The sequence below is a fragment of the Eleutherodactylus coqui genome, chromosome 4, assembly GCF_035609145.1.
Source record: "Eleutherodactylus coqui strain aEleCoq1 chromosome 4, aEleCoq1.hap1, whole genome shotgun sequence".
In the NCBI taxonomy this organism is placed as follows: Eukaryota; Metazoa; Chordata; class Amphibia; order Anura; family Eleutherodactylidae; genus Eleutherodactylus; species Eleutherodactylus coqui.
In genome coordinates, this window is record NC_089840.1 from 8,841,110 (window position 1) to 8,863,921 (window position 22,812).

A 22,812-nucleotide genomic window follows, 5' to 3' on the forward strand; every position below is an offset into this window, starting at 1 on the left:
TGTCTCACTATCTCCTCGGCTGTGGGCCCGCTCCTCGGACACTGCACATGTCCAAGAGTTTTCATCTGGAAAAGTCTCACAAAGCGAACCTCTTTTCAGATTGAAATTGACCCAGTTTAGGGCAGGTCCCGTTTCAGAAAACACCAGCGATATCCTATTATCAAGAGAGGAGGCTGAAGCTAGTCATACATTTCCGCTACAGTGACTACTAGAGGTTAAATGTAGTATTACATGACAGCCATTCAAATGGATAGGCTCACTATTTCTTAGCACCTCTCAGCTCTGACTAGAAGGGAGGATTCTGCGTGGGGAATTCCTGTAGGGTATTTGGAAAGCAGTTATTTTGGCAAGACAACTAATTTAAAAATCTTAATAATGCGGTTTTGTTAGATTATCATTACAAGGGAAATAAAATCAGACGCAGTACGGAAATGATTGGGTCACCCGTGGTAACGTGAGTCACAAAACGTGAGCGGTGCTGGAAAAGTAACCTGACTGTAAGCAACATATTCTGCAATCGCCAAGCTGGAAAACAAGACAAAAAACAAACAAAACTACTTCTCTTGCAAGAAAACAAGTTACAATAAACACTTACATTAAAATAATGACAGTAATAAAAGCAATTTAGTGTTCCGCAACTTTCCATCAGCTGTCATAATGCCGCACAAGGTAACCTCGTTTACCTCTACCACAGAAATCATAATGTTCTGCATCTTACAAAGTCAAGACAAGGAAGTCGTAAGAGCAAAAGCAGCTCAGCGTCTTCCTACCCCCTCCCATCGCCACGATGGTTTGATCATTCTCGCAGTTTGCTATTTCAATTCGATGTAATTCACTTATGGACGTAATTTTGTTAACTATGTCTATTTCTGATGGACTGTAGCATACGGAATATGTTCTTGTTGCAGCGTCCAAAGAGCGGGCCACGGCCTAGGAGACAGCAGGGTAGAGTTTTGGCCTTGTCACGGTGTCTCTACCGCCTCCCACCCAGAGGGTAACCAAGAACACGTCCAAGGGGCCGAGGGCAGGCGATGAAAACAGGGAAACCCACTGATGGATTAGCTTAGTCCTTTTTGTCACGTGTGACGCCAGCGTTCCATCTTCTGTGGTGAATCCAGTTGATGTTTGAAATGAAACAGTCCACACACAGGGAATTAACTTTCTGAGCCAAACTGGGAACGGTCGGTGAAGCTTGTTTACTTGCAGTAACTTGCCAGCAGCAAAACACAGTGCAAACTTTAAAGTGGTGTGACGGAGGATTTACAGGTGGTCAGGAGAAACCACAGTCCTGTTATCTGTGGGTCCTGATCCCAGCAACACACTTTCTTCTCTCCAACTCTTTACCGGTCAACACTCACTTTTGTAAAAGAAGGGTGCGTTGCATGGCGGCTCCTCATTCTCTCGCTCTCTCTCCCTCTGTGTCCAAGGGCGACAGTAGCATCTCCTGGGTGAAGTCGGCCCAGGGTAGGCTTTGGTTATCTCTCAACCTCTTCCATTCTGGGCCATACAGGGCTGAAGGTGTCTGTGTGGCTCTCTTGCAGAACTCTCAACACTCCTCTTCCTTGCAAGCCCAGAACAGAACTCACTTGCACACATCTTGCAAACACGTATAACAAGCATGGTCAGGTGACCACCAACTCACAACATAAAATGATACATTTCTAGACAGACATCTCACATACCAGACAGTTAACTCTTTCAGTGCTGCAGCAATGCAATACACATAAATCATGTAACACAGAAGACACTGACAATACCATAGACAAATGCATGCATACTGCTAGGCTGCCTGTCCACGGGCGTTGCGGAATCCCGCAGGGGATCTCTGCCGCGGGAGCCGCCGCCTGGGAGCAGGAGCCTGCAGACAGATCTCCGCTGTCAGACTATCTGACAAATAGGCTGACCGCGGAGAAATGCGACAATTCGCAGCATGCTATGAATTGCCATCCGGTAGCGGAGAATAAAACAAATTACCAAACAAAAACGGTTTTGCAGTGAACAAAAGTGGAAAAACCTAAAACATTTTCTTAAAAAAATATTCTTAAAGTTATACAATACACTATATGTACCTTAAAATGTAAGAGAAAGAAATGTAAGAAAAGTGAAGGGGGAAAAAAAAACTGCTGCATGCTTAACTCCTCCCCGTTACAGGCTGTAAGTTTCCTGCAAATGGCCATAAACTAACATCCTACGGATGGTGCGGGCTCGAAAGCTGATCTCATACTATCTGCAGCGGGGGACAGCTGCGAGGAACAGCCAGCCTCCCACTGCAACAGCGGGGATCGGTGAGAACAATGACCCCTGTTGTTAACCCCATAATGCCATGATGGGGGATCAATCTCTCTATGACATCAGTCCACTATGGTGTAATCGTGGAAGGCCAATGGATTGCCATGACAAATGGACACCAGACAGAAGGTGTCTGGGTCTGCCATGGCCCATGATCATTATTAAGTACTGAGATTGGTTCAAATCCTCTACAGGGACATAAAAAAAATGTAAAAAATTGTAATTAAAAAAAAACTTTTTTAAGCAAAAAAAATATATATCTCTGGTATCATCGCATCCATAACAACCTATCCAGTTATGGGAGATTTAACGCAGCAATGCAAAAAAAAACCAAACAAAAAAAAGCTTTTATTATGCAAAAGTGGAAAAACCTAAAAAAATATAAAATTTTATTATTTTTGTACCAAGTTACAGAAAGAACTTGAGAAAAAAACTATGCTGCATGAATGAAGACTCATTTAGACGATTAATTCAATGAATGGGTGAGCCTTGCCTATGATTGGCTAAGCGCTCAGCCAATCAGACACAGCCCTTTCTACATGCGGGGATTTTAAATCCCCACCTGCTGAAAGAAATTCAGAGCAGTGCAGGGGGAACTAGCGGCTAGACGCTCTGAGCCCCGACAGCGGCGGAGAGGTGAGTATATGTTTTTTTTTATTTTTTTACACCAGCTAGGGATGATATTCAGGGAAGGGCTTATATTTAAAGCCCTTCCCCAAAAATCACTGCAGGGCTTGCCAGCAGCCCATTGAAAGCAATGGGCATGGAGCTTCATTCATGTGTGTTTTGGCAAATCCATAGACGCGCGGATTTGTGCGCACATACGTGCACGGAAATGCACTCTCATGTAAACGAGGCCTAGCACTGTAAAAAAGAGAAACAATGGCAGGATTGATGCGTTTCCTCTTCATGCCCTCCAAAAAATTTATAAAAGTTCTACAATACATTATATGTAGCCAAAAATGTAGCATTAAAAACTACAGTTCGTCGCGCAAAGAAGGAGCCGCCGATGGAAAATAAAAAATATTATGGCTTTTGATAAATGGGGATTAAAGTCCCAAAGTCGTGGCGTCCTTATGGCCAAAATAGGCGGCGGCACTAAGGGGTTAATGCTTAGCGTGAGAATTTCGCTCTTTTCTGTCTTCCTAAACCTGTGACTTTCTGCTCCGGCTGCCTTCAAGCTGTGCTGGTAAATGTATATAAATAGTTTGTGCAGAAAGTGTCAGATCTATTTGTGTGTTATTAAATATAAATCCATTCATCTCGGGGCCGGAACGCAGCGAGGAAAGGTAGGGAGGCGTTCCTCCTGTCACACCGCCGCATCTTAAAGCGACGCATCTCACTCCAACTGCAGTGGCTGTACAAAATAGGTGGCTTTGTCTAAAAACAGCGCCACACCTGCCCACAGGTTGTATCTGGTATTACTTCTCAGTCCTGTTCATTAATGAATGTGATTTTTTTTGCTCCCTGATTGGAAACGTTGTTCAAGATTTCTGAGGACTCGCAGAAAAATAGAACAAGCTGCTATTTGTCCATCTTGCAGCATCGTGGCGAGAGAAGAGGCGCACGTGTAAGTAGGCAGCAACGGGGTCTATTTCAGTGCGAGATTTGTGTGAGGAACTCAGTTGTGTGAATGCACCCTCACTGTGAATAAGGAGCAGCCTGTCAATCAGCAGCTGGAGGGACGGGGAGGGCAGGAGCGCCTGCAGGGATGTCAAGTACATTGAAAGGGGTTGTCCCGCGCCGAAACGTTTTTTTTTTTTTTCAATAGGCCCCCCGTTCGGCGCGAGACAAACCCAATGCATGTGTTAAAAAAAACAAACATTTAGTACTTACCCGAATCCCCGCGCTGCGGCGACTTCTTCCTTACCTTAGCAAGATGGCCGCTGGGATCTTCACCCACGATGCACCGCGGGTCTTCTCCCATGGTGCACCGTGGGCTCTGTGCGGTCCATTGCCGATTCCAGCCTCCTGATTGGCTGGAATCGGCACACGTGACGGGGCGGAGCTACGAGGACCAGCTCTCCGGCATGAGCGGCCCCATTCACCAGGGAGAAGACCGGACTGCGCAAGCGCGTCTAATCGGGCGATTAGACGCTGAAATTAGTCGGCACCATGGAGACGAGGACGCTAGCAACGGAGCAGGTAAGTGAATAACTTCTGTATGGCTCATAATTAATGCACGATGTACATTACAAAGTGCATTAATATGGCCATACAGAAGTGTATAACCCCACTTGCTGCCGCGGGACAACCCCTTTAATACATTTTTACAAAATTAATTCCCCCTGCCCGAAAAAAAGTAAAGCCCTTCATTATTTAAAAATTCCTTTTTTTTAAAGGCTCATCATAAAAAATATACATATTTGGTAGCGACCGGTGGGATAAAGATAACCTCACACAGGCGAGACGCACAAATCTCACGTGAATACGAACTCCATTCTTTTGAATCGGGTGATACACATCAGTGATGTTTTCCTGCATTGCATCACAGGAAACGAATCGCGGCACATCCTATCTTTGGGCGCGCCCTCGCATCGGCCATAGTTTTCAATGGGGCGGCGAAGGATGGCTACTTTCCTAAAGTGATGCAAGGTGGTTTTGGTATAAAAACGCCTCGTATCGGCGACAAATATCACATGGTGGCGATCGCAATATCAGGCCGTGATTCACTAACACGGAGTTTGAAAGGCCAGTGAAGAGGAAGAAATTCCCCTCGTTCAGGCGCAACAATGCACCGCGCCGGGGAGTGTAGTCGTGCCTACGGTCGTCTGAAACTGCCTTAAGGCCGGCTTCACACAGATGAGATTCTCGCGTGAGATTTATGGCAGATTTATGCGAAACACTGAACTTCCGATCCCCAAGTACTTCTTGGCGAGGGGACATAGTATATGCCAACTCAAATTTAGAGTAATGGACCATGTGGCAACCGACATGGAGGGGGGGTCAATTACAGGCAAGATGGATACATGATTTGGATCACTGATGGGCTTAACATTGGATACAATGTCCCACCATTCCTATATAGTTCTCGTGTCTGTAACCTCTCATGTAAGAATGTTATTTAGGACTTTCTTATCTTCTGAACGGCTTTTAACGCTATTTTCTCTATATTATATTATGGATCTGATTGGATTGCCCCATCGTCATCCCGTGGCACATGCTATTGATTTGAAGGATGATATATAAACTATCCGCTTACATTGTATTCGGCCTCTTGGAGTCGGCCCTTACGAGGATTCTCCTGATTATTAATCTTTGTGAGTAATGGTTCCATGAAAAATGTGGCTAACCGAGAACATTTTAGTGTCTCATGAATAAAAATAAAGTGAGACTATATGTTGGAAGCCGAGTTTCTCTTATAGCTTCTGTGATTAATATCCATTCTAGTCCTTTACTTCGAGTATCTGGGATTGATATTTGAGTCCACTATCAATTGTTATCTATGAGGGGGTTAATAAGCATTAACTGAGTTTGTACTGGTTGCTTTCCCTTGCTCCCCTTTATTTCCTGACCTCCTTTGCCCTCTGCTCATACATGCAGGGACCTGGATGGTTACGGTCCTGCGTGTTATTAACCATTTCCAATCCACTGTCTGACGTCTGAAGACATTCTGATTGAAGGCTGTACAGCTCCGATGTCGGAAGATGTCCGGCAGGGTGTTCTTACTGCATATTACTGGCTGCTCTGTTGTCGGGGGCCTCTCCAGTATGTCCCATATCGCAGTACTGGCTCTAGCCAGCAGACTGTAATATTGTATAATAGCAGAAAGAGTAAGCCCCCTAGGAAACCCTGAATTCAAAATTGGAATGCAAAGGGTTAATCCTTTCCAATCCAATTTTGGATTCAGGGTTTCCTAAAAGGCTTTCTTCTTTTTGCTGTTATACAATGGTGCCATCTGCTGGCTAAAGCCAGTGTGTGTGTGTGTGCCAGAGAGGCTCCGACAGCGGAGTGGCTGGCAATAGACGGTAAGAATACAATGTCGGACATCTTCTAACATTGGGGCTGTGCCAGCTTTAATCAGAATGTAGGAAGACGTCAGACAGTGGATCGGAAAGGGTTAATATACTGACGTATTGGACTCACTTTGTGAGTACGTATTGTGAGCTACTATATGAAATTAGGGCTACTCCTATACATGTACCCCTCCTTCTTACATATAGGGGTATGGTGAAATCTGATATGTGGGGTCTTGATACGAGAAGACTGATAAGATAACTATGTATCATGTAGATTAATGCCTGGATGTTATTATGGCATCTTTTTGAGATCCCCTTAGTGATAATATAATGCCTATAATGATGCCAGAGACCTTTATTACAACGTTGCCAGTTTATGTCTTACACGTATACGCGGACTCTTGGTGCCTTGCGCATGCGCATACGATGCAAGAATGACACTGGAAGTGTATGACCTCTGTGGTAACGCCGCAAGAGACTACTAGGCAGGCTCACGGTGATCCGTATATATCTCCCCGCATGCGCAACAGATTCAGTGGGCAAACATGATGCAGAGATCTCATTTACTTCCGGACATGCGCAAATGAGTGTGCTGGACGCTGACATGGAGCGACATGTGATGATGATCGGCAATCCATATTGGAGGATGAATTAGAGACCCGCACGGGTGTTTTTTGTCTGGTTTTAATGTTTTTCATGTGTTTTGATTGGTGCACTTTATTATATAATGGTGTGTGTGTGAGATATGTATGGAGCTTGACAAAGACTACGGAATATTAGTAGTCGAACCGTCGCCTGTCTTTATGAACGTGACGGAGTAAAGACACTTCCTTGATGTCTTGACCTACCGGCACCATAACCCTGCTGTCCTGCACTTCTAGTTTCTTCATTAAAAGAAGTGTCTGCCGGAGTGTCTGCGGAGTGACCCCCACCCCCTTCCTCCTCTTGGAGTGCTCCTAGTCCAGGACCGGTGACATACAGATAACATGGACTGTAGGACCGGTTTCATCCTGTGTATCCTCCCGACCTCCGAGCTCTAGTCTCTGTGCACTTAACAGAATTGTACTTGTACTGTCCGAATACCTGTGTTGTAAAAGTTATCCTCAAGTAAAGTTATGCCGGGCCCTAACCGTTCCTGGGGACCCGAGGTACTATACTCTGTGTTATTTAGTGTGTGGAACGATGGCGTCACCCGTGACAACAATTGCTACCCCCCTGTTTATTGGCATTTCCTATCCTAGGGATGTTGAAGGTGGCCTGCGATCACGCTCTGGCCTTTGCTGTGTGTCATCACTCCGGGACCAGAGCCTGGTAAGTGCGGCCGTGACAAGCCAACACTTAACCCTCCCGGCTCTTCACGTTAGTCAAGTCTCCGGGGTATTCCCTCTGGGGTGTTGCACTACATTACAAAAACTACATAAATTTGGTATCGCCGTAATCGTACTGACCCATAGGATAAAGATAATGCATCATTTTTACTGCATCGTTAACGTCATAAGAACAAATGCTTATTATTTCTGCCGCGGGATGGGTTAACAGGACAACAAAAAGAAATTCTGACTCTTGGAATGTGAGAATGAAAAAAAGAAATAAAAAATGACTTGATCCCTGGAGGCTCAAACAGGTCTGGTTGTTAAGTGGTTAAACCGATAACTGAAAGATATCACTATGTAGAGTGTTGGTTCCCCCCCGCCGTACTGTGCAGATGATCTGACTCTTCTGACTCTCTAATGCGCCGTTGACCTTTGTTTTGCCTGATGCGACATTCCTTCTGTGGAGCCGTTTCTTTGTGCTGTAAAGTGCTGACTGCAGCTTTAGTAAATAAGTCACTGCAGCGCCTAACGCCGTTACTGCAGGTCTGCCCTTCCCATTATCCGAAATGCATTGTGATTCTTCTGAATGTATCGGCCTCACCGCTGTAAAAGCAGAAGTCCTGGCGCGATTACACAATCCTCCGGGCCACCAGGGCCGCATTGTTACTTCATGCCAAAATCATTTTAATGGAAACATTTGTATCGATGACTAGAAGTTTAAGTGAGTTTGATGGAATGAAGGGGAAGATGTTTTTGGCTTGTGAAAAAGATGTTTTGTGAATACATGATGCAGCAGTTGGACACTTGGACGCTAAGGCAAGAATGTGCGCCAGTGGGGAACATACACTGGGGGTAATAACTACACAGTACAGACTGGAGGAACAAACCACTGAGCACAATGGGTGGAGGGTAACAAATCACTTGACACCACAGACTGCAGGCAACAATCATTGGACACTTTGGGGTGGGGGCGACAAATCACTAAACACTACAGTTTGGGCGCAACAAACCCTGGGCACAACAAATTACCAGATACCATTCCTGGGAGTGAAAACCACTGGACACAATGGAGTGGGAACAATAAATTACTGGGAGCACCATGAACTGAGAGAAACCAATCACAGAACACCAAAGACTGGGGGCAACAAACCACTGGCTCTATGGGTTGGTGGCAAGCAATCATCGAACACCATAGTTTGAGGGGGCCAAACCACTTTACACGATAGACTTGGGGCTACAAATTCCCTAACACCATGGACTGAGGGCAACAAATCACTGCACTGCATAGACTGGGGACAACCAACCACTGGACATAATGGACTGGGGGCAACAAATCATTGGATACCATGGACTGTGGGCGGAGGCAACAAATCACTGAACGCCACAGACTAGGGGCAAGAAACCACCGGGTACAATGAGCTACGAGCAACAAATTACTGTACACGTTTGACTAGAAGCAAGAAGTCACTAGACACCACAGACTGGGGGCAATCACCCACTCTACACCATGGACTGGGGGGGAACACTGTGGGTCACAAATCACTGGACTAGACTGTGTGCAATCGGTAACAGTGGATTTGGGGCAACAAATAATTGAACACCATGTACCGGGGGCAACAAATCACTAGACACATGGACTGGGGACCACAAATCACTGGGCACCATGGACTGGGTGCAACTGGGCACAGAGGGCTAGGGGCAACAAACCACTGGGCACAGTTGCTGCGAAGCAACAAATTATTGGGCACCACAGACTGGCAGTGACAAATCACTGGAGACAATAGATTATGAAGACAACCAATCACTAGAAATTACAGACTGGGGCAACAAATTACTGAACACTATAGACTTAGGGCAACTGGGCACAGTGGACTGAGGGCAATAAATTACTGGACATCATGGACTGGGGGCAACAAACCGCTGCATACAATGGACTAAGGTCAACACACAACTGGGCACTATAAACTGGGCACCATGACCTGAAGGCAACACATTTCTGAACACCATGAATGGGGGCAAGGAACTACTGGGCACCATTAACCGGGAAGTAGTGCTCTATGTATAGAGCATAATTGAATAGTACAGTGTTATAGTCATGTCCGGTGGTTGGTCATGTTAGGAGTTGTAGTGTTCTTGTATAGAGCATTACTGTCCCGTCCAGTGAGGAGGTCACATTTAGGGTTGTCATGCTATATTACAGTCAGATCTAGCGGTCCAGTGACATCGTGTTCACCATCTGATTGAAATGTGACATAATTGGATGTTAATTAGATTCTCTTGTCATATCATGTTAGGTAAGAGCAACGCCCGCGGCTAGAAGGATCGTAATAGAGCTAGAATATAATAATATGCATTGATTACGTAGGGGGTGCAGCGTCCTTTGTGGGGCATAATTGAATTAAACATCTATTCCGGGAGGCCCAATAGGTTGTGGCATAAGAACTTCCACTAAAGACATTATTACCATTACCTCTGTCCTTTCTTAATTCACAACAGTACTGCCTTATAGACTCTCCTAGCGGGAAGGGATTTACAGGAATGTCACCCTGAGCTTCCTTAGTTCATGAATATAATGCCAGAACTCCTCTACTGTGCATTTATATAGACCAAGTGCTGCCAAAAGGGATGAATGGAGACACAACCCAACAGGCAGTAGAGAGTAGTACTGGTGGCCCGGGCAGTCGAAGACTTGAGGTCTGCTCATCTGATGCCAACTTGTTCCTTCTGTGGAGGCGGGTGTTGGAGCAATGGTGGACTGGAGGCCAAGAGTTGCAATGTCAGTCTTTGAAGGTGTTGTGTCTGGTATTACAACTCAGTCCTATTCACTTTAACTAAGCTGCAATACCAGACAACCGGTAGACAGGAGTGCTGCTGTTTTTGAAAAAGTGGCCATGTATTTCTATACCTTACAACCCCTTTAACTCAATTAATCTGGGGGAGTAACCAGAGGAACTGTCAGCCCTGATGACCTGGGGCCAAACAGCAGACTCTGCCTAGAGTCACAAAAGAGCTGCTACAGGAGTGACTAGCAAACTAGTCACTAGTGACTAGTTTTATATGTGCCGCCTCTGTCACTGTCCCGCCGTATATACCACCACCACCTGCTTTAGTGTCATGGAGCAGCTGGTGAGATAATGGGGTGACCACTGTATTATTGGGACTAAAAACCCTGGATGTGTAGGTGGGTGGCTTGTGGCACACTGGCGGGCTGCTACTGAAGCAGTGAAGGCTGCGTTCACCTGGAATGGTTAGCTCTGCGGAGTTGCTGGGGCTGTAGGAGCCAGTTTGGCAGGGGTAACTTGTAGGGGACAAGCGGCAGGGTTGCCAACCATCCATAAATTCCTGGACAGTCCATAAAAATTGGGCATTTTTTTTCCAGAGCCTTATTGGTTCAGCCCTCAGGCCTCGGTCAGACGGGCGTTTTTTCGTGCGATTTGCGCATGCGATCTGCGCATATAAAGAACCATTGCTTCGCAATAGGATCGGTCACATGTCCGCTTTTTATGCGGATGTCCGATAAATTATAGGACACGAGAAATTGCAGATCGCGCCTATCTGCGTTCTGCGATTCCTTGTGTTCTATGTATGCGCTCAATGGGGCCGGCGGCAGCAGCGCCGACCCAATTGACAACATATACTAAAGATCGTTCTCCTCTGCCACAGCTGTAACAGCTGTGGCAGAGAAGAACGATGTTCGCCCATTGAATTCAATGGAGCCGGCAATACAGCCGCCTCCATTGAAAGCAATGGGCTGCCGGCGAGCGCGGGATGAATTTTCGAGAAGGGCTTAAAAATATAAGCCCTTCCCTGAAAATCATCCTAAAATGTGTGAAAATAAAAAATATATATATACTCACCTTGTCCCTGCAGCCGGAGTTCAGCCGCGCCCGGCCGGCAGTTCTCCTGAACTGCTCTGTGTAGTATTCATGAATGGGTGAGTGAGTGCTGCCTCTGATTGGCTCAGCGCAAGGACAAATCAGGGGCAGCTCTCAGCTATTGAATGACAGCTGAGAGCTGCCCCTGATTGGTCCCTGCGCTGAGTCAATCAGAGGCAGCACTCACTCACCCATTCATGAATTCATGAATGGGTGAGTGAGAGCTGCCTCTGATTGGTGAGGGCTGTGACCAATCAGAGGCAGCTCATTCAGCAGGCGGGGATTTTAAATCCCCGGCTGCTGAATACTACACAGAGCAGTTCAGGAGAACTGCCGGCCAGCCGCGGCTGAACTCCGGCTGCAGGGACAAGGTGAGTATATATATTTTTTTTATTTTTACACATTTTAGGATGATTTTCAGGGAAGGGCTTATATTTTTAAGCCCTTCCCAAAAATTCATCCTGCGCTCGCCGGCAGCCCATTGCTTTCAATGGAGCCGGCTGTATTGCCGGCTCCATTGAATTTCAATGGGTTGAACAGCGCTCCTTTGATAGGGCCCGTTTCGCCGAAAACGCTGCTAGCTGCAGATTTTTCGGCGAATCGTCGGCCCCGGTCACGCGATTTGCGGATGCGCATCCGTCATGCGATCCGCAAATCGCTGCAAAAAAACGGTCGTCTGACCGAGGCCTAATAGAGTAGAGCTGGGTGGAAGGTGGGAGAATTAGTCAGTGGGGACTGTGAGATTGGGATCCAGAAAACCGGGACTACCCTGGCTGACCTTGAGTAAAACAGCCCTAAATTTAGACCTAGGTGGGGGCAAATTACACTTTCAGTAGTAGACAAACTACTGTGTGTGGAAACCTACGGTGAGAGAAACTTCAGGACAGAGTTCTGGCGATGTAGGGTCATATGCGGAAGATGCGTTCACTACGTTAGCAACTTAAAAAGCAATTAAACTGATGGTTACCTATGTGAAGTGGCATGGTTCTGAGGGGGGAGACCCTGCGGAGTGCACTGATACTGAACCCAAGGAAGGAGCAAAATGCAGGAGTCCCGCTCTCAAGATTGGCGGGGGTCTCAGCTGTGAGAACCCTCCCACTTATCAGCAAGTTTTCCCATCTGTGGATGGGAAAAAGTTGTAATTGAAGTCCAACCTCATTATTACAATTTTTACGTTGAAAAAAAAGAAAAATATTAAATGTTTAAAAAAACACTTTTTCCCATAAAAATGTAAATAATGAAGAAAACACAAATATTTGTTATCACCATCTAAACGTCCAAACTACTAAATATCACACTATTTATCCTGCCTATGGAAGACCGGAAAAACAACGTTTTGTACACGATACCAGAAACTGAAGAAAAAGGGATCAAAACAGATATTGTGTATCCCAAAATGATATTAATACAAGCTTTAGCTCGTCACCCAAAAAAAGCCCTCACACAGCCCGACCGATGGAAAAACAAAAAGTTACAGTGGTCAGAAAATGGCGACGAAAAACAATTTTTGTGTTTAAGAAAGTTTATTTCTTAAAGGCAGTAAAAGAAAAAAAACCTTTAGAAATTTGGTATTTCTGAAATGGTCCTGACCCACAGAATAAAGTTCATATGTCAATTGTACTGCACCGTGAATGCTGTAAAAACACTGCCCCCCCACCCCCAAAAAAATTTATTTTTTTTGCATTTCATAAAGTCCTTGTGTTCATTATACGATATGTTAAATGGTACCGTTACAGAATACAACTCGTTCCCAAAAAACAAGCTCTCATACGGCTAGGCTGATGGAAAAGTCATCATGGCTCCTGGAATGCGGGGATGATAAAAAACAAGAAGAATCTACGGTCTTGATGGGGCTTCAGAGTAGTGATGTAATCTACTGACTGCCCCAATGTTATATATGACTAGCGCTCCGCATCTCACCTGAGACTCCTACAGAAATCTCCCATCTATCTCAGCCCATAAAGGGTCTGTGATGCCGGTAACGACCCGTAATGGGGACGAGAGCCTATAGAGAAGCGTCTCTGAGGGAACGCCGCCACGTAGAAGACAACCATTAATAGGATCCCGGGGGGCACTTTACCTTCATTAGATGGATTTTCGGCTCCAGTCATTGAGGTTATCTGTAGCCTCCAGAGCTGCGAGCCATTAACCCCCTCTTATCAACATGGAGCACCTGGAGTCACGGTGGATCTCATTAGGAGACACTGAATGCTCTTCTGGGTTCGGCGAGGCCCATTGTGCTTAATGCAGCAGAGACTCAACAAAGCAATGGAAGTCAGGAGCTGACTGGCATTACAGGCCTCGTGATGACACCGGCGGACACTCCAACCCGTGAACCATGCTGCCACTGATTGGGAATTCCAGGGTATTTATTGGTCTGTTTTCTCTTTTTTTGCTTTTGACATTATACACTGACCGCCCCTTTCTTACCCCCCATCTAGTAGCATTGGACGCCATTGGTCTTAAGAATTGCAGCAGTTATCACAGTGTAGATCCCTAGCGGTGATGAAATGGTTCTGCAAGAATATCGGCCCCCGCGGACAGGAAGCTTCTTGTAGTTGCTGCAGATTAGATGGTGGTGCTGACATGTTCTGACTGGCTGACAGGAAGGGGTCATCGATTCATGCTGCTTGTGCCAAATTCTGGTCTCCCATCAGCAACAGAAATCTGGACCCATCTGACCAGGAGATGTTTTCCCGCTGCTCAGTGATTTGCGCTCTTTTGCCCGCTGGAGTCTTTCTGTTTCTCTTAGACATAATGGTGCTGGGACTCGTCGTCTGCTGTTATAGCATCCGTGCGGAGGAACGGCGAGTTGTGCGTTCGGACACGATAGTTGGCGCTCCAGCATTGTATTCGGCTGACTCTGCAGCCTGTTGGTCAGAACGATTCCTGACATCCTCCTCCGACCCCTTTCAGTGAGGAGTTGTTTCCGTCCACAGGATCCCCTTTCGCTGGATGTTTTCCTTGATCACGCCATTTTCTGTATACTCTCCACACCGTTATTTGAGAGTCCCCCCCCACGGTTGGCAGTGACACCACAGCTAGTCTAGCACCGATGACCCGGCCTTGTTGGAAGTCGCTCAGATCGCTGGATTTTCCCATCTAATGTGGATTCACAGAAACTGATCCGCGGAAAACTGGTCACCTGATTTTATGCTGCACTTCAGGGAGAATTACCATACAGGGAAGCACTTATTGTGAAAGGGCTCTAATAAAGGACTGGCAGCTCTAATAAAAGGGCCTGTTAAGAATTTTCAAGTTCATCATAAACACGTCAGGGGGTACAAACTGTACACTATGAGACAAGATGGTCAAAGTAGGTAACCCCCCTCCTCTCCCCATCCATACAGGCAGCATATTATAGGGCAGGAGAAGCTGACTGATATATAGCTTTATGGGAAAAGAATCAGTAAAACTTGCATTTCCTTCATTTCTGTGGTTAAGAGTCAAGTGGGCGGTCTTCCAAATCATTGGCAGGCGGGTATAAAAATCACACCCTCAGACTCGGCACTCCCTGTCCAGGGGCTGCTGACAGGTTCCCTTCAATCCAGACCTCCCTGATGACAACGACCAAACCAGCACATTCCAGACAATCATATGACCAATGTCGGACACTCCGGGGGCCTACCTGTACTGTCCTCGTACACCACCGTCACTGTCTTCCAGCTGTAATGTAACACCAGGTCCAGCACCGCTCGGCTGATGGCAGCGTAGTCCGGGTGGAGATTGATGAAAAACGTGTCTTTGTTATCCACAGAGGGGTGTTTCCATCGTGTTTGGATGTGAGGAACCTCCAGAGCATTGCAGATAGATTGGACTGCGCTCACCGAGGAACTGTGAGCCGGGCCAAACAACGCCGCTACCCCAAGGGCAAGTTGGTCGCAAGCTGTGGAAGAAAAAGGGCAGGACATGAATAAGGACTTAATCCAGAGTATCACTGTTCTTCCTTTCCCCCTACAGACACCCATTCTCCAGTACCAGCTCTTGTTAGTTCTGTCAGTGCTCTGAAAGTGTCAGGTGGGCGGGCCCCACTGTTCATTGTCAATCAAATCTGACATCTTCCATTGACAGTCAGCAGGGGAGACCACCCACTCAACACATTTAGAGTGCCTGTAACAGCAATAGTCTGTGTGACCGCTTCACAGTAATAGTGCCCCTTAGTGTTTCCATTATAGTAACAGTACTTCTCAGTGACCCCCTCACAGAAATAGTGACTCTTAGTGAACCCACCATTGTGATAATGCACCTCAGTGACATCCTCACAGTAATAGTGCCCCTAAATGACCCCCTCACAATAAAAGGCCCTTAGCAACTACCTCACAGTAACAGGGTTCTTTAATGACCCTCTCAGAGTAATAGTGCCACTCAATGACCTCCTCACAGCAATAGTGCCCCTTAGTGACCCCACCATTGTGATAATGTACCCTAGTGACATCCCAACAGTAATAGTGCCCCTTAGTGACCCAACTATTGTGATATTGTACCTTCGTGACCTCCTCACAATAACAGTGCCCCTTAGTGACCCCACCATTGTGATAATGTACCTTAGTGACCTCCTCACAATAATAGTGCCCCTTAGTGACCCCACCATTGTGATAATGCACCTTCGTGACCTCCTCACAATAATAGTGCCCCTAAATGACCCCCTCACAATAAAAGGCCCTTAGCAACTACCTCACAGTAACAGGGTTCTTCAATGATCCTCTCAGAGTAATAGTGCCTCTCAATGACCTCCTCACAGTAATAGTGCCCCTTAGTGACCCCACCATTGTGATAATGTACCTTTGTGACCCCTCACAGCTGATGCGTCTGATACCTTCCATGTTTGGTGCCTCCCTGGAAGCCTCATCCACCTTCCTGTTCAGGCTGAGCAGGAGAAGATGCAGTTGAGGCTGAGCACGCTTTTGCCCTTGTGCCATGCCTGCCCTTATCTTGCTTGTACCAGTGTCCGGAGGCCTGAAGTACATTGTGAGTCAGGGGCCGAATCTCAATCCTGTTCCCATGGCTCTAAGGACTCTCAGTGTATTTAAGTCCAATGATGTTATCATGGGCACATATACACTGCGGACGGCAGGGGTCACAAGATGAACAGTCAAGTAAGTATCTAACGGTTCCCTGCTCCACCATTTTGTCCAACTGTATCTGCATCCGAAGGATGCAGATATAGTTGAAATTGGGATATGTCTCCAGCCTCCCGGGATGGCGTGAGATCCCCAAAATCAGGGATTATCTTGCCGAACAGGGGACGGTTAGGAGGCATGGATAGGATATGATTAGGTCTGAAGACCAGGACTCTCTCGGACTCCATATTCCAGACTAACCCAAAGCCTACAGCAATCCAGAGTGTCACTATTTGTAACATCAGGCACATCTATAATATTCGACCTCTGAGTATAATATACAGGATGTAAGCCTCCTCTTATCAAGTCCATTGTAATCACAGGGGAACCTACGCACCTCTCCTGGAAGCCTCAAAGCTGTCAAACAGGTTAATCCTCTGGATGTCGTAGGTCAGAGTGGTGTTGGGCATCAATGTTCGGTTCCGGTTGATATTCGTCACTGCAAACTTGAAGGCGAGTTCTTCCAGATTAACTGGCTCATTTTCTTGTGTTTCGAAAATCCCTCCTATAACAGAGAAATCCAGAAATGGGATTGTCAATCTATATATATAAAAATGAATGTATGCGTCTGTGTGTCTGTTTGTCCTTTATGCGCTACTACACCATTCATCCGATCGCCATGAAACTTTGGGAAGTTGTTGAGTACACTCCTGTGAAGATTATAGGCATAGTACATCTATCCTACGATAGGTGGCGCGCGTGCGAGCGTCGTCGACAGTTACGCCCCGCCCCCGACGTAGATCGTTCGATTTCCATCATTGCCACTAATTCTCTCACTTCCCGATGTCGTAGAAACATGAAATTTGGCATGAGCATTGATTATGTCATAAATAGGAAAAGCTAATGGGTCCCAACTCCATTATTCAATTCTATGCGCAAAAGAATTAGCGTCCAAATTTTACGTACGGAATCTAATTCTCTCACTTCCTGTTGTCATCTATATATAAAAAAATGAATGTCTGTCTGTTATGCATTACTACACCATTCATCCAATCGCCATGAGACTTTGGGAAGTTGCTGAGTACACTCCTGGGAAGATTACTGGCATAGTACATCTATCCTACGATAGGTGGCGCGCGTGCAAGTGTCGTCGACAGTTATGCCCCCCAGACAAAGATCGTTTGATTTCCATCTCAAGCACGAAAGCAAAAGGCATTATGAGCAACAGGATGAGTGTTCAACCAGAAAATGATGCATCCACCGAACGTTTCGCAAGACAATTGCTGGATATTGAGAATGCTGAGGTAAAATAAAAGCTGCGCTGTGATTGGTTGTTATATTTTATACTACTGAGGTAACATGAAAGCTGCGCTGTGATTGGTTGTTATATATTATACCGCTGAGGTAACATGAAAGCTGCGCTGTGATTGGTTGTTATATATTATACCGCTGAGGTAACATGAAAGCTGCACTGTGATTGGTTGTTATCTATATATAAAAAAATGAATGTCTGTCTGTCTGTCTTCGCAGCAACGCGCGACGGGTAAGATAGTTTTTTTTAATAAAAAGCACAGATATACATCAAATGTTGTTGTAAACTGCAAAATAAAAGCTTTAAAGGGTTTACAAACAGAGATAAATGGATAGATAGATAGATAGATATGAGATAGATAGATAGATATGAGATAGATAGATAGATAGATATGAGATAGATAGATAGATAGATAGATAGATATGAGATAGATAGATAGATATGAGATAGATAGATAGATAGATAGATAGATATGAGATAGATAGATAGATAGATAGATAGATATGAGAGAGATAGATATGAGATAGATAGATAGAAAGATAGATATGAGATAGATAGACAGATAGATAGATAGATAGATAGATATAGATATGCGACAGATAGGAGATAGATATGAGATAGATAGATAGATAGAGAGATATGAGATAGATAGATAGATAGATAGATAGATATGAGATAGATATGAGATAGATAGATATGAGACAGATAGATAGATATGAGAGATAGATAGATAGATATGAGATAGATAGATAGGAGATAGATAGATAGATAGATAGAGAGATATGAGATAGATAGATAGATAGATAGATAGATAGATAGATAGATAGATAGATAGATATGTGATGGATAGATAGATAGATATGAGAGATAGATAGATAGATAGATAGATATGAGATAGATAGATAGGAGATAGATAGATAGATAGATATGAGATAGATAGATAGATAGATAGATAGATAGATAGATATGAGATGGATAGATAGATATGAGATAGATAGATAGATATGAGATAGATAGATATAAGATAGATAGATAGATAGAAAGAATATAGATAGATATGAGATAGATAGATAGATAGATAGATAGATAGATATGAGATAGATAGATAGGAGATAGATAGATAGATAGATAGATAGATAGATAGATAGATAGATAGATAGATAGATAGATAGATATGAGATAGATAGATAGATAGATAGATAGATAGATAGATAGATAGATAGATAGATAGATATGAGATAGATAGATAGATAGATAGATAGATAGATATGAGATAGATAGATAGATATGAGATAGATAGATAGACAGATAGATAGATAGATAGATAGATAGATAGATAGATATGAGATAGATAGACAGATAGATAGATATAGATATGCGACAGATAGGAGATAGATATGAGAGATAGATATGAGACAGATAGATAGATATGAGAGATAGATAGATATGAGAGATAGATATGAGATAGATAGATATGAGAGATAGATAGATATGAGAGATAGATAGATAGATAGATAGATATGAGATAGATAGACAGATAGATAGATAGTAAGTGAACCCTCTGGAATCCCCTGGGTTTCTGCAGTGATTACTACACAATGTGGCCTGATTGTATCTAAATCAAATAGACAAATACAATGTAGCTAATAGCACACACCGTTGTACCAGTCACGTGTTTATAGAGCACATTGAGTAATCATCCACAGTTCAGCAGGAAAAAGTAAGCGAACCCTTGAATGCAATGACCTGTAGATCTCCCTTTGACAGCAATCGCCTCCACCAAAGACTTCCCGCCGATGTAAGAGTTCTATTTTTCTGAGATCCTAAATTACTTTCTGCACTGTACAAACACATATAATGTAGGGCCTTGGACCCCACGCCGAGCCCCGAGGGATCTGTAGCTGAATGGGGACTCCTTTCTATTAACTCATAGACCCCCCAATGGACTGTTTAAAAAACATCTTTTGTAAAACCAGACAACCCTTTAAAGGGATGGTGTCAGCATAAAAAATTACACCCCATCTATGGAACAGAGGTCATTGTTTTTATCGGTAGGGCTGTCTCAAAAAACGGTTTCCCGAAATCCCCAAAGTGAATGAAGTGGTCGTTGCACATGTGTGCCGCTGCTCTGTTCATATCAAAGGGAGTGACGGAGGTCGCCAAGCACTTGAACCCAGCAATCTATGGTGAGCCCATAGTATTGCATGGAGCAGAAGCATTCATCTCTACATGGTAGTCCATTCTCATGATCAGTGGGGGTCCCAGGAGTTGTAGCCCCATGGATCAGAAACTTATCATCTGTATCCTATCTTGGCATAACTCCTTTATATTACATTTCTGGCTGTTTTCAGCCACCACTAGGGAGAGCTCTGGAGCTTACTGTGTACAGTTCTGTTGAATGCATGTAATAGGGTGGAGAGATTGACACTCACTACTCCTCTCAAGATAAGTGGTTCTGCTGCTTTGAAGAGCCTCCACTATACAGCTGCACCCCCAGATGACATAAGTAGACTGAAACTGCATCACAGCAGTGAGTGCGGCACAGCAAGTGGCAGCACATGAGTGAGAGGGTCTGTGATACAGCAGCAGTGAGGAGAGACAGCAGCCAAGCAGCAGAGGTGGCAGAGTCTACTTCAGAAGAGCTGCCCAGCAGGCAGTGTCCCCTTGCTGGGAAAAGCTTCCGACAGAGGGATTACCAGAAGGCCCTGATGATCTGGGGGCAGAAGCAGATGACAGTGCCATGGACCTGGATCAGTGTCTGTGCACTTATTCCCCCGGAACTGTGTAAAATCCCTGGCCAAGATGGGGAATATGGACTTAGGAAGTATCTCCTCAATGGTTGGCACCATCGTTGGGTGATGCGAGGCCTTCGGAGTGAGGATAATATATTATGAAGTCAGGTAAAATGTTTTTGCTGATTGTAATGGGGCAGCAAGGCACCTGATTAAGCATGTGACAGATACCGCTACTGGTGACTTCTATGACGTCGGGCGTTCGGTGAGGAAGGGGTCAGTCTAGAGATAGTGTATCCGGTATCAGGCATGATTAGAGGCGGCAGATACAACATGCGGCTTACTGCTGCCAGTTAAGAGGGTGTCCAGGCGATGTGTGTGCCAGCGTAAAACGTAGAGTAATGAAAACAAGATTTTGGCTCATAATAAGCAATTGATCCCTGTCGGATTAGGAAAAATTTTAACCCCGTAGTGACACGGCCTATTTTGATCCTAAGGACATGATGTTTCCCATCTCCACTTTTCGACACGGCCGTATGAGGGCTGTAGTTTTTATTGGTGCCATTTTTTGGGTGCATATGATGTATTGTAGAACTTATTAAACATTCTGCCACAGTTTTTTTTTTTACAGCGTTAATCATGACATGATACATTTTTTTATGCGGGACGGTGCAATTACGACAATACCAAAATTATATATTTTTTTACATTTTATACATTTTTCCACAATAAAAACCCTTTATTTGGCAATTATTATTTTCGCATCCAAAGTCCCATAATTTTTTAATTTTTCCATGGCCGGAGCTCTGCGAGGGCTTGTTTACATGCCAGGCCATAATTTTTATTGGTACCATTTTGGGATACATTCATGGGCTTTTTCAATCATTTTTATTGCATTGTTTTTGGGAGGCAAAATGAACAAAATAAGCTTCCATTTTTTTTTGGTTTTTGGATTCTTTCCACGGTTTTTGCTGTGTAGCATAAATAGTGTGTTTAATCTCTTATATGGATGTGATGATATCAAACATTTTTTTTTATAAAACAAAGAGGGGATAGTGTGCAAAAAAATATTACTATTATTTAATGGGTTTTTTTGTACGTTAAATTTTTCATTTACATTTTTTATGTTCCTGTAGGGGATTTGAACCCGTGAAGTTATGAAAATACATTAGAATATTTTTGTACTGTAAAAAAGTCTAATTAGGGATTACAGGTCTTGGCAGACCCAGACTCCATTGTCTGGTGTCCAGTTGCCATGGCAACCCGTCAGCCCACCACGACTACATGATGTTGGGCTGATGACATCACAGAAGGAGCGCCTTCAGTCTGCAAACCCTTCATTAGCTGGGATCAACATTGATCACAGCATATAGGGAGTTAACAGAGGGTATGGTGTTGTTGCAGCTGTCAGTTACAACCAGTTCCCGGTGTGGACTCGGCTTCTGAGCCCATGCCATCCTTAGGATGGAAGTTTACGTCCATTTATGGGAACTGCTTCCCAGGAAGGACGTTAACTTACACCCTGTAGTGGGAAGCGGAATAAGTATATGAACCCTTCTATGCTACAAAATGATGTTTATACTGTTGATGTTCAGTAAAGTTATTTTTGTAAAAAATGTGTGCGGCCTCCGCCTGTCGCCTCCGTCCGTCGCCTCTGCCCGTTGCCTCCGCCTGTAACCTTTGGCTGTCACCTCCACCTCTAACCTTTGCCTGTCGCCTCCGCCTGTCACCTCCGCCTGTCGCCTCCGCGCCATCATCTACCATGACCCTTCTCCTGTATTAGTTGTATGCAGCAAGCTCCCCCTAGTGGTGGCTACAGGCATCCAGGATTTTATCATTTATGCAGGAACTTTAAAGCTCTGTTTCAGAAACTTGAAGCTCCGCCCACAAGATACGAGATATTAGATAGATATAGCAAGAAATTACCGAGCGCAAGCAATGGGAAATATTCACCTTAAATGCGTTATGGAGGGAAATGATCGTAGAACCATCAGGCTTCTATAGAAATTCTATCCCGCTCACGTCCGGATATTCTGTCCTCCTCCTCCCACAGCAGACCTGTCAGTAATCTCTATTCCTACAACTAAGACTTCAGATTGACCGTCCCCTCGTGGCTTTTCTTCTCTAAATTGTTTAAGAATTTCCATTCTTGCCCTCCTCGTCTCTGGTGTATCGGCCGCTGCTGGCGGAGAATATTAATTTAAATACAGTTTGAGCGTGAAAATGGCTTTCCTACTGTGCGGCAATACAGACCTGAGTGCAGCGCGGTGCA

General features: G+C 44.8%; 1 protein-coding gene across 1 annotated transcript in view; it reads right to left on the reverse strand.

Annotated features, from left to right (window-relative positions):
* The window catches only part of GRIK1 (glutamate ionotropic receptor kainate type subunit 1), a 364,588-nt gene that overhangs the window by 204,566 nt on the left and 137,210 nt on the right, over nucleotides 1-22,812 (reverse strand). The window contains exons 2-3 of the mRNA XM_066599053.1: nucleotides 16,894-17,061; nucleotides 15,065-15,322 (exon numbers count right to left, since the gene is read on the reverse strand). Of these exons, the coding sequence (XP_066455150.1) occupies nucleotides 15,065-15,322; nucleotides 16,894-17,061 (426 nt within the window). The remainder of the gene's footprint in view (nucleotides 1-15,064; nucleotides 15,323-16,893; nucleotides 17,062-22,812) is intronic.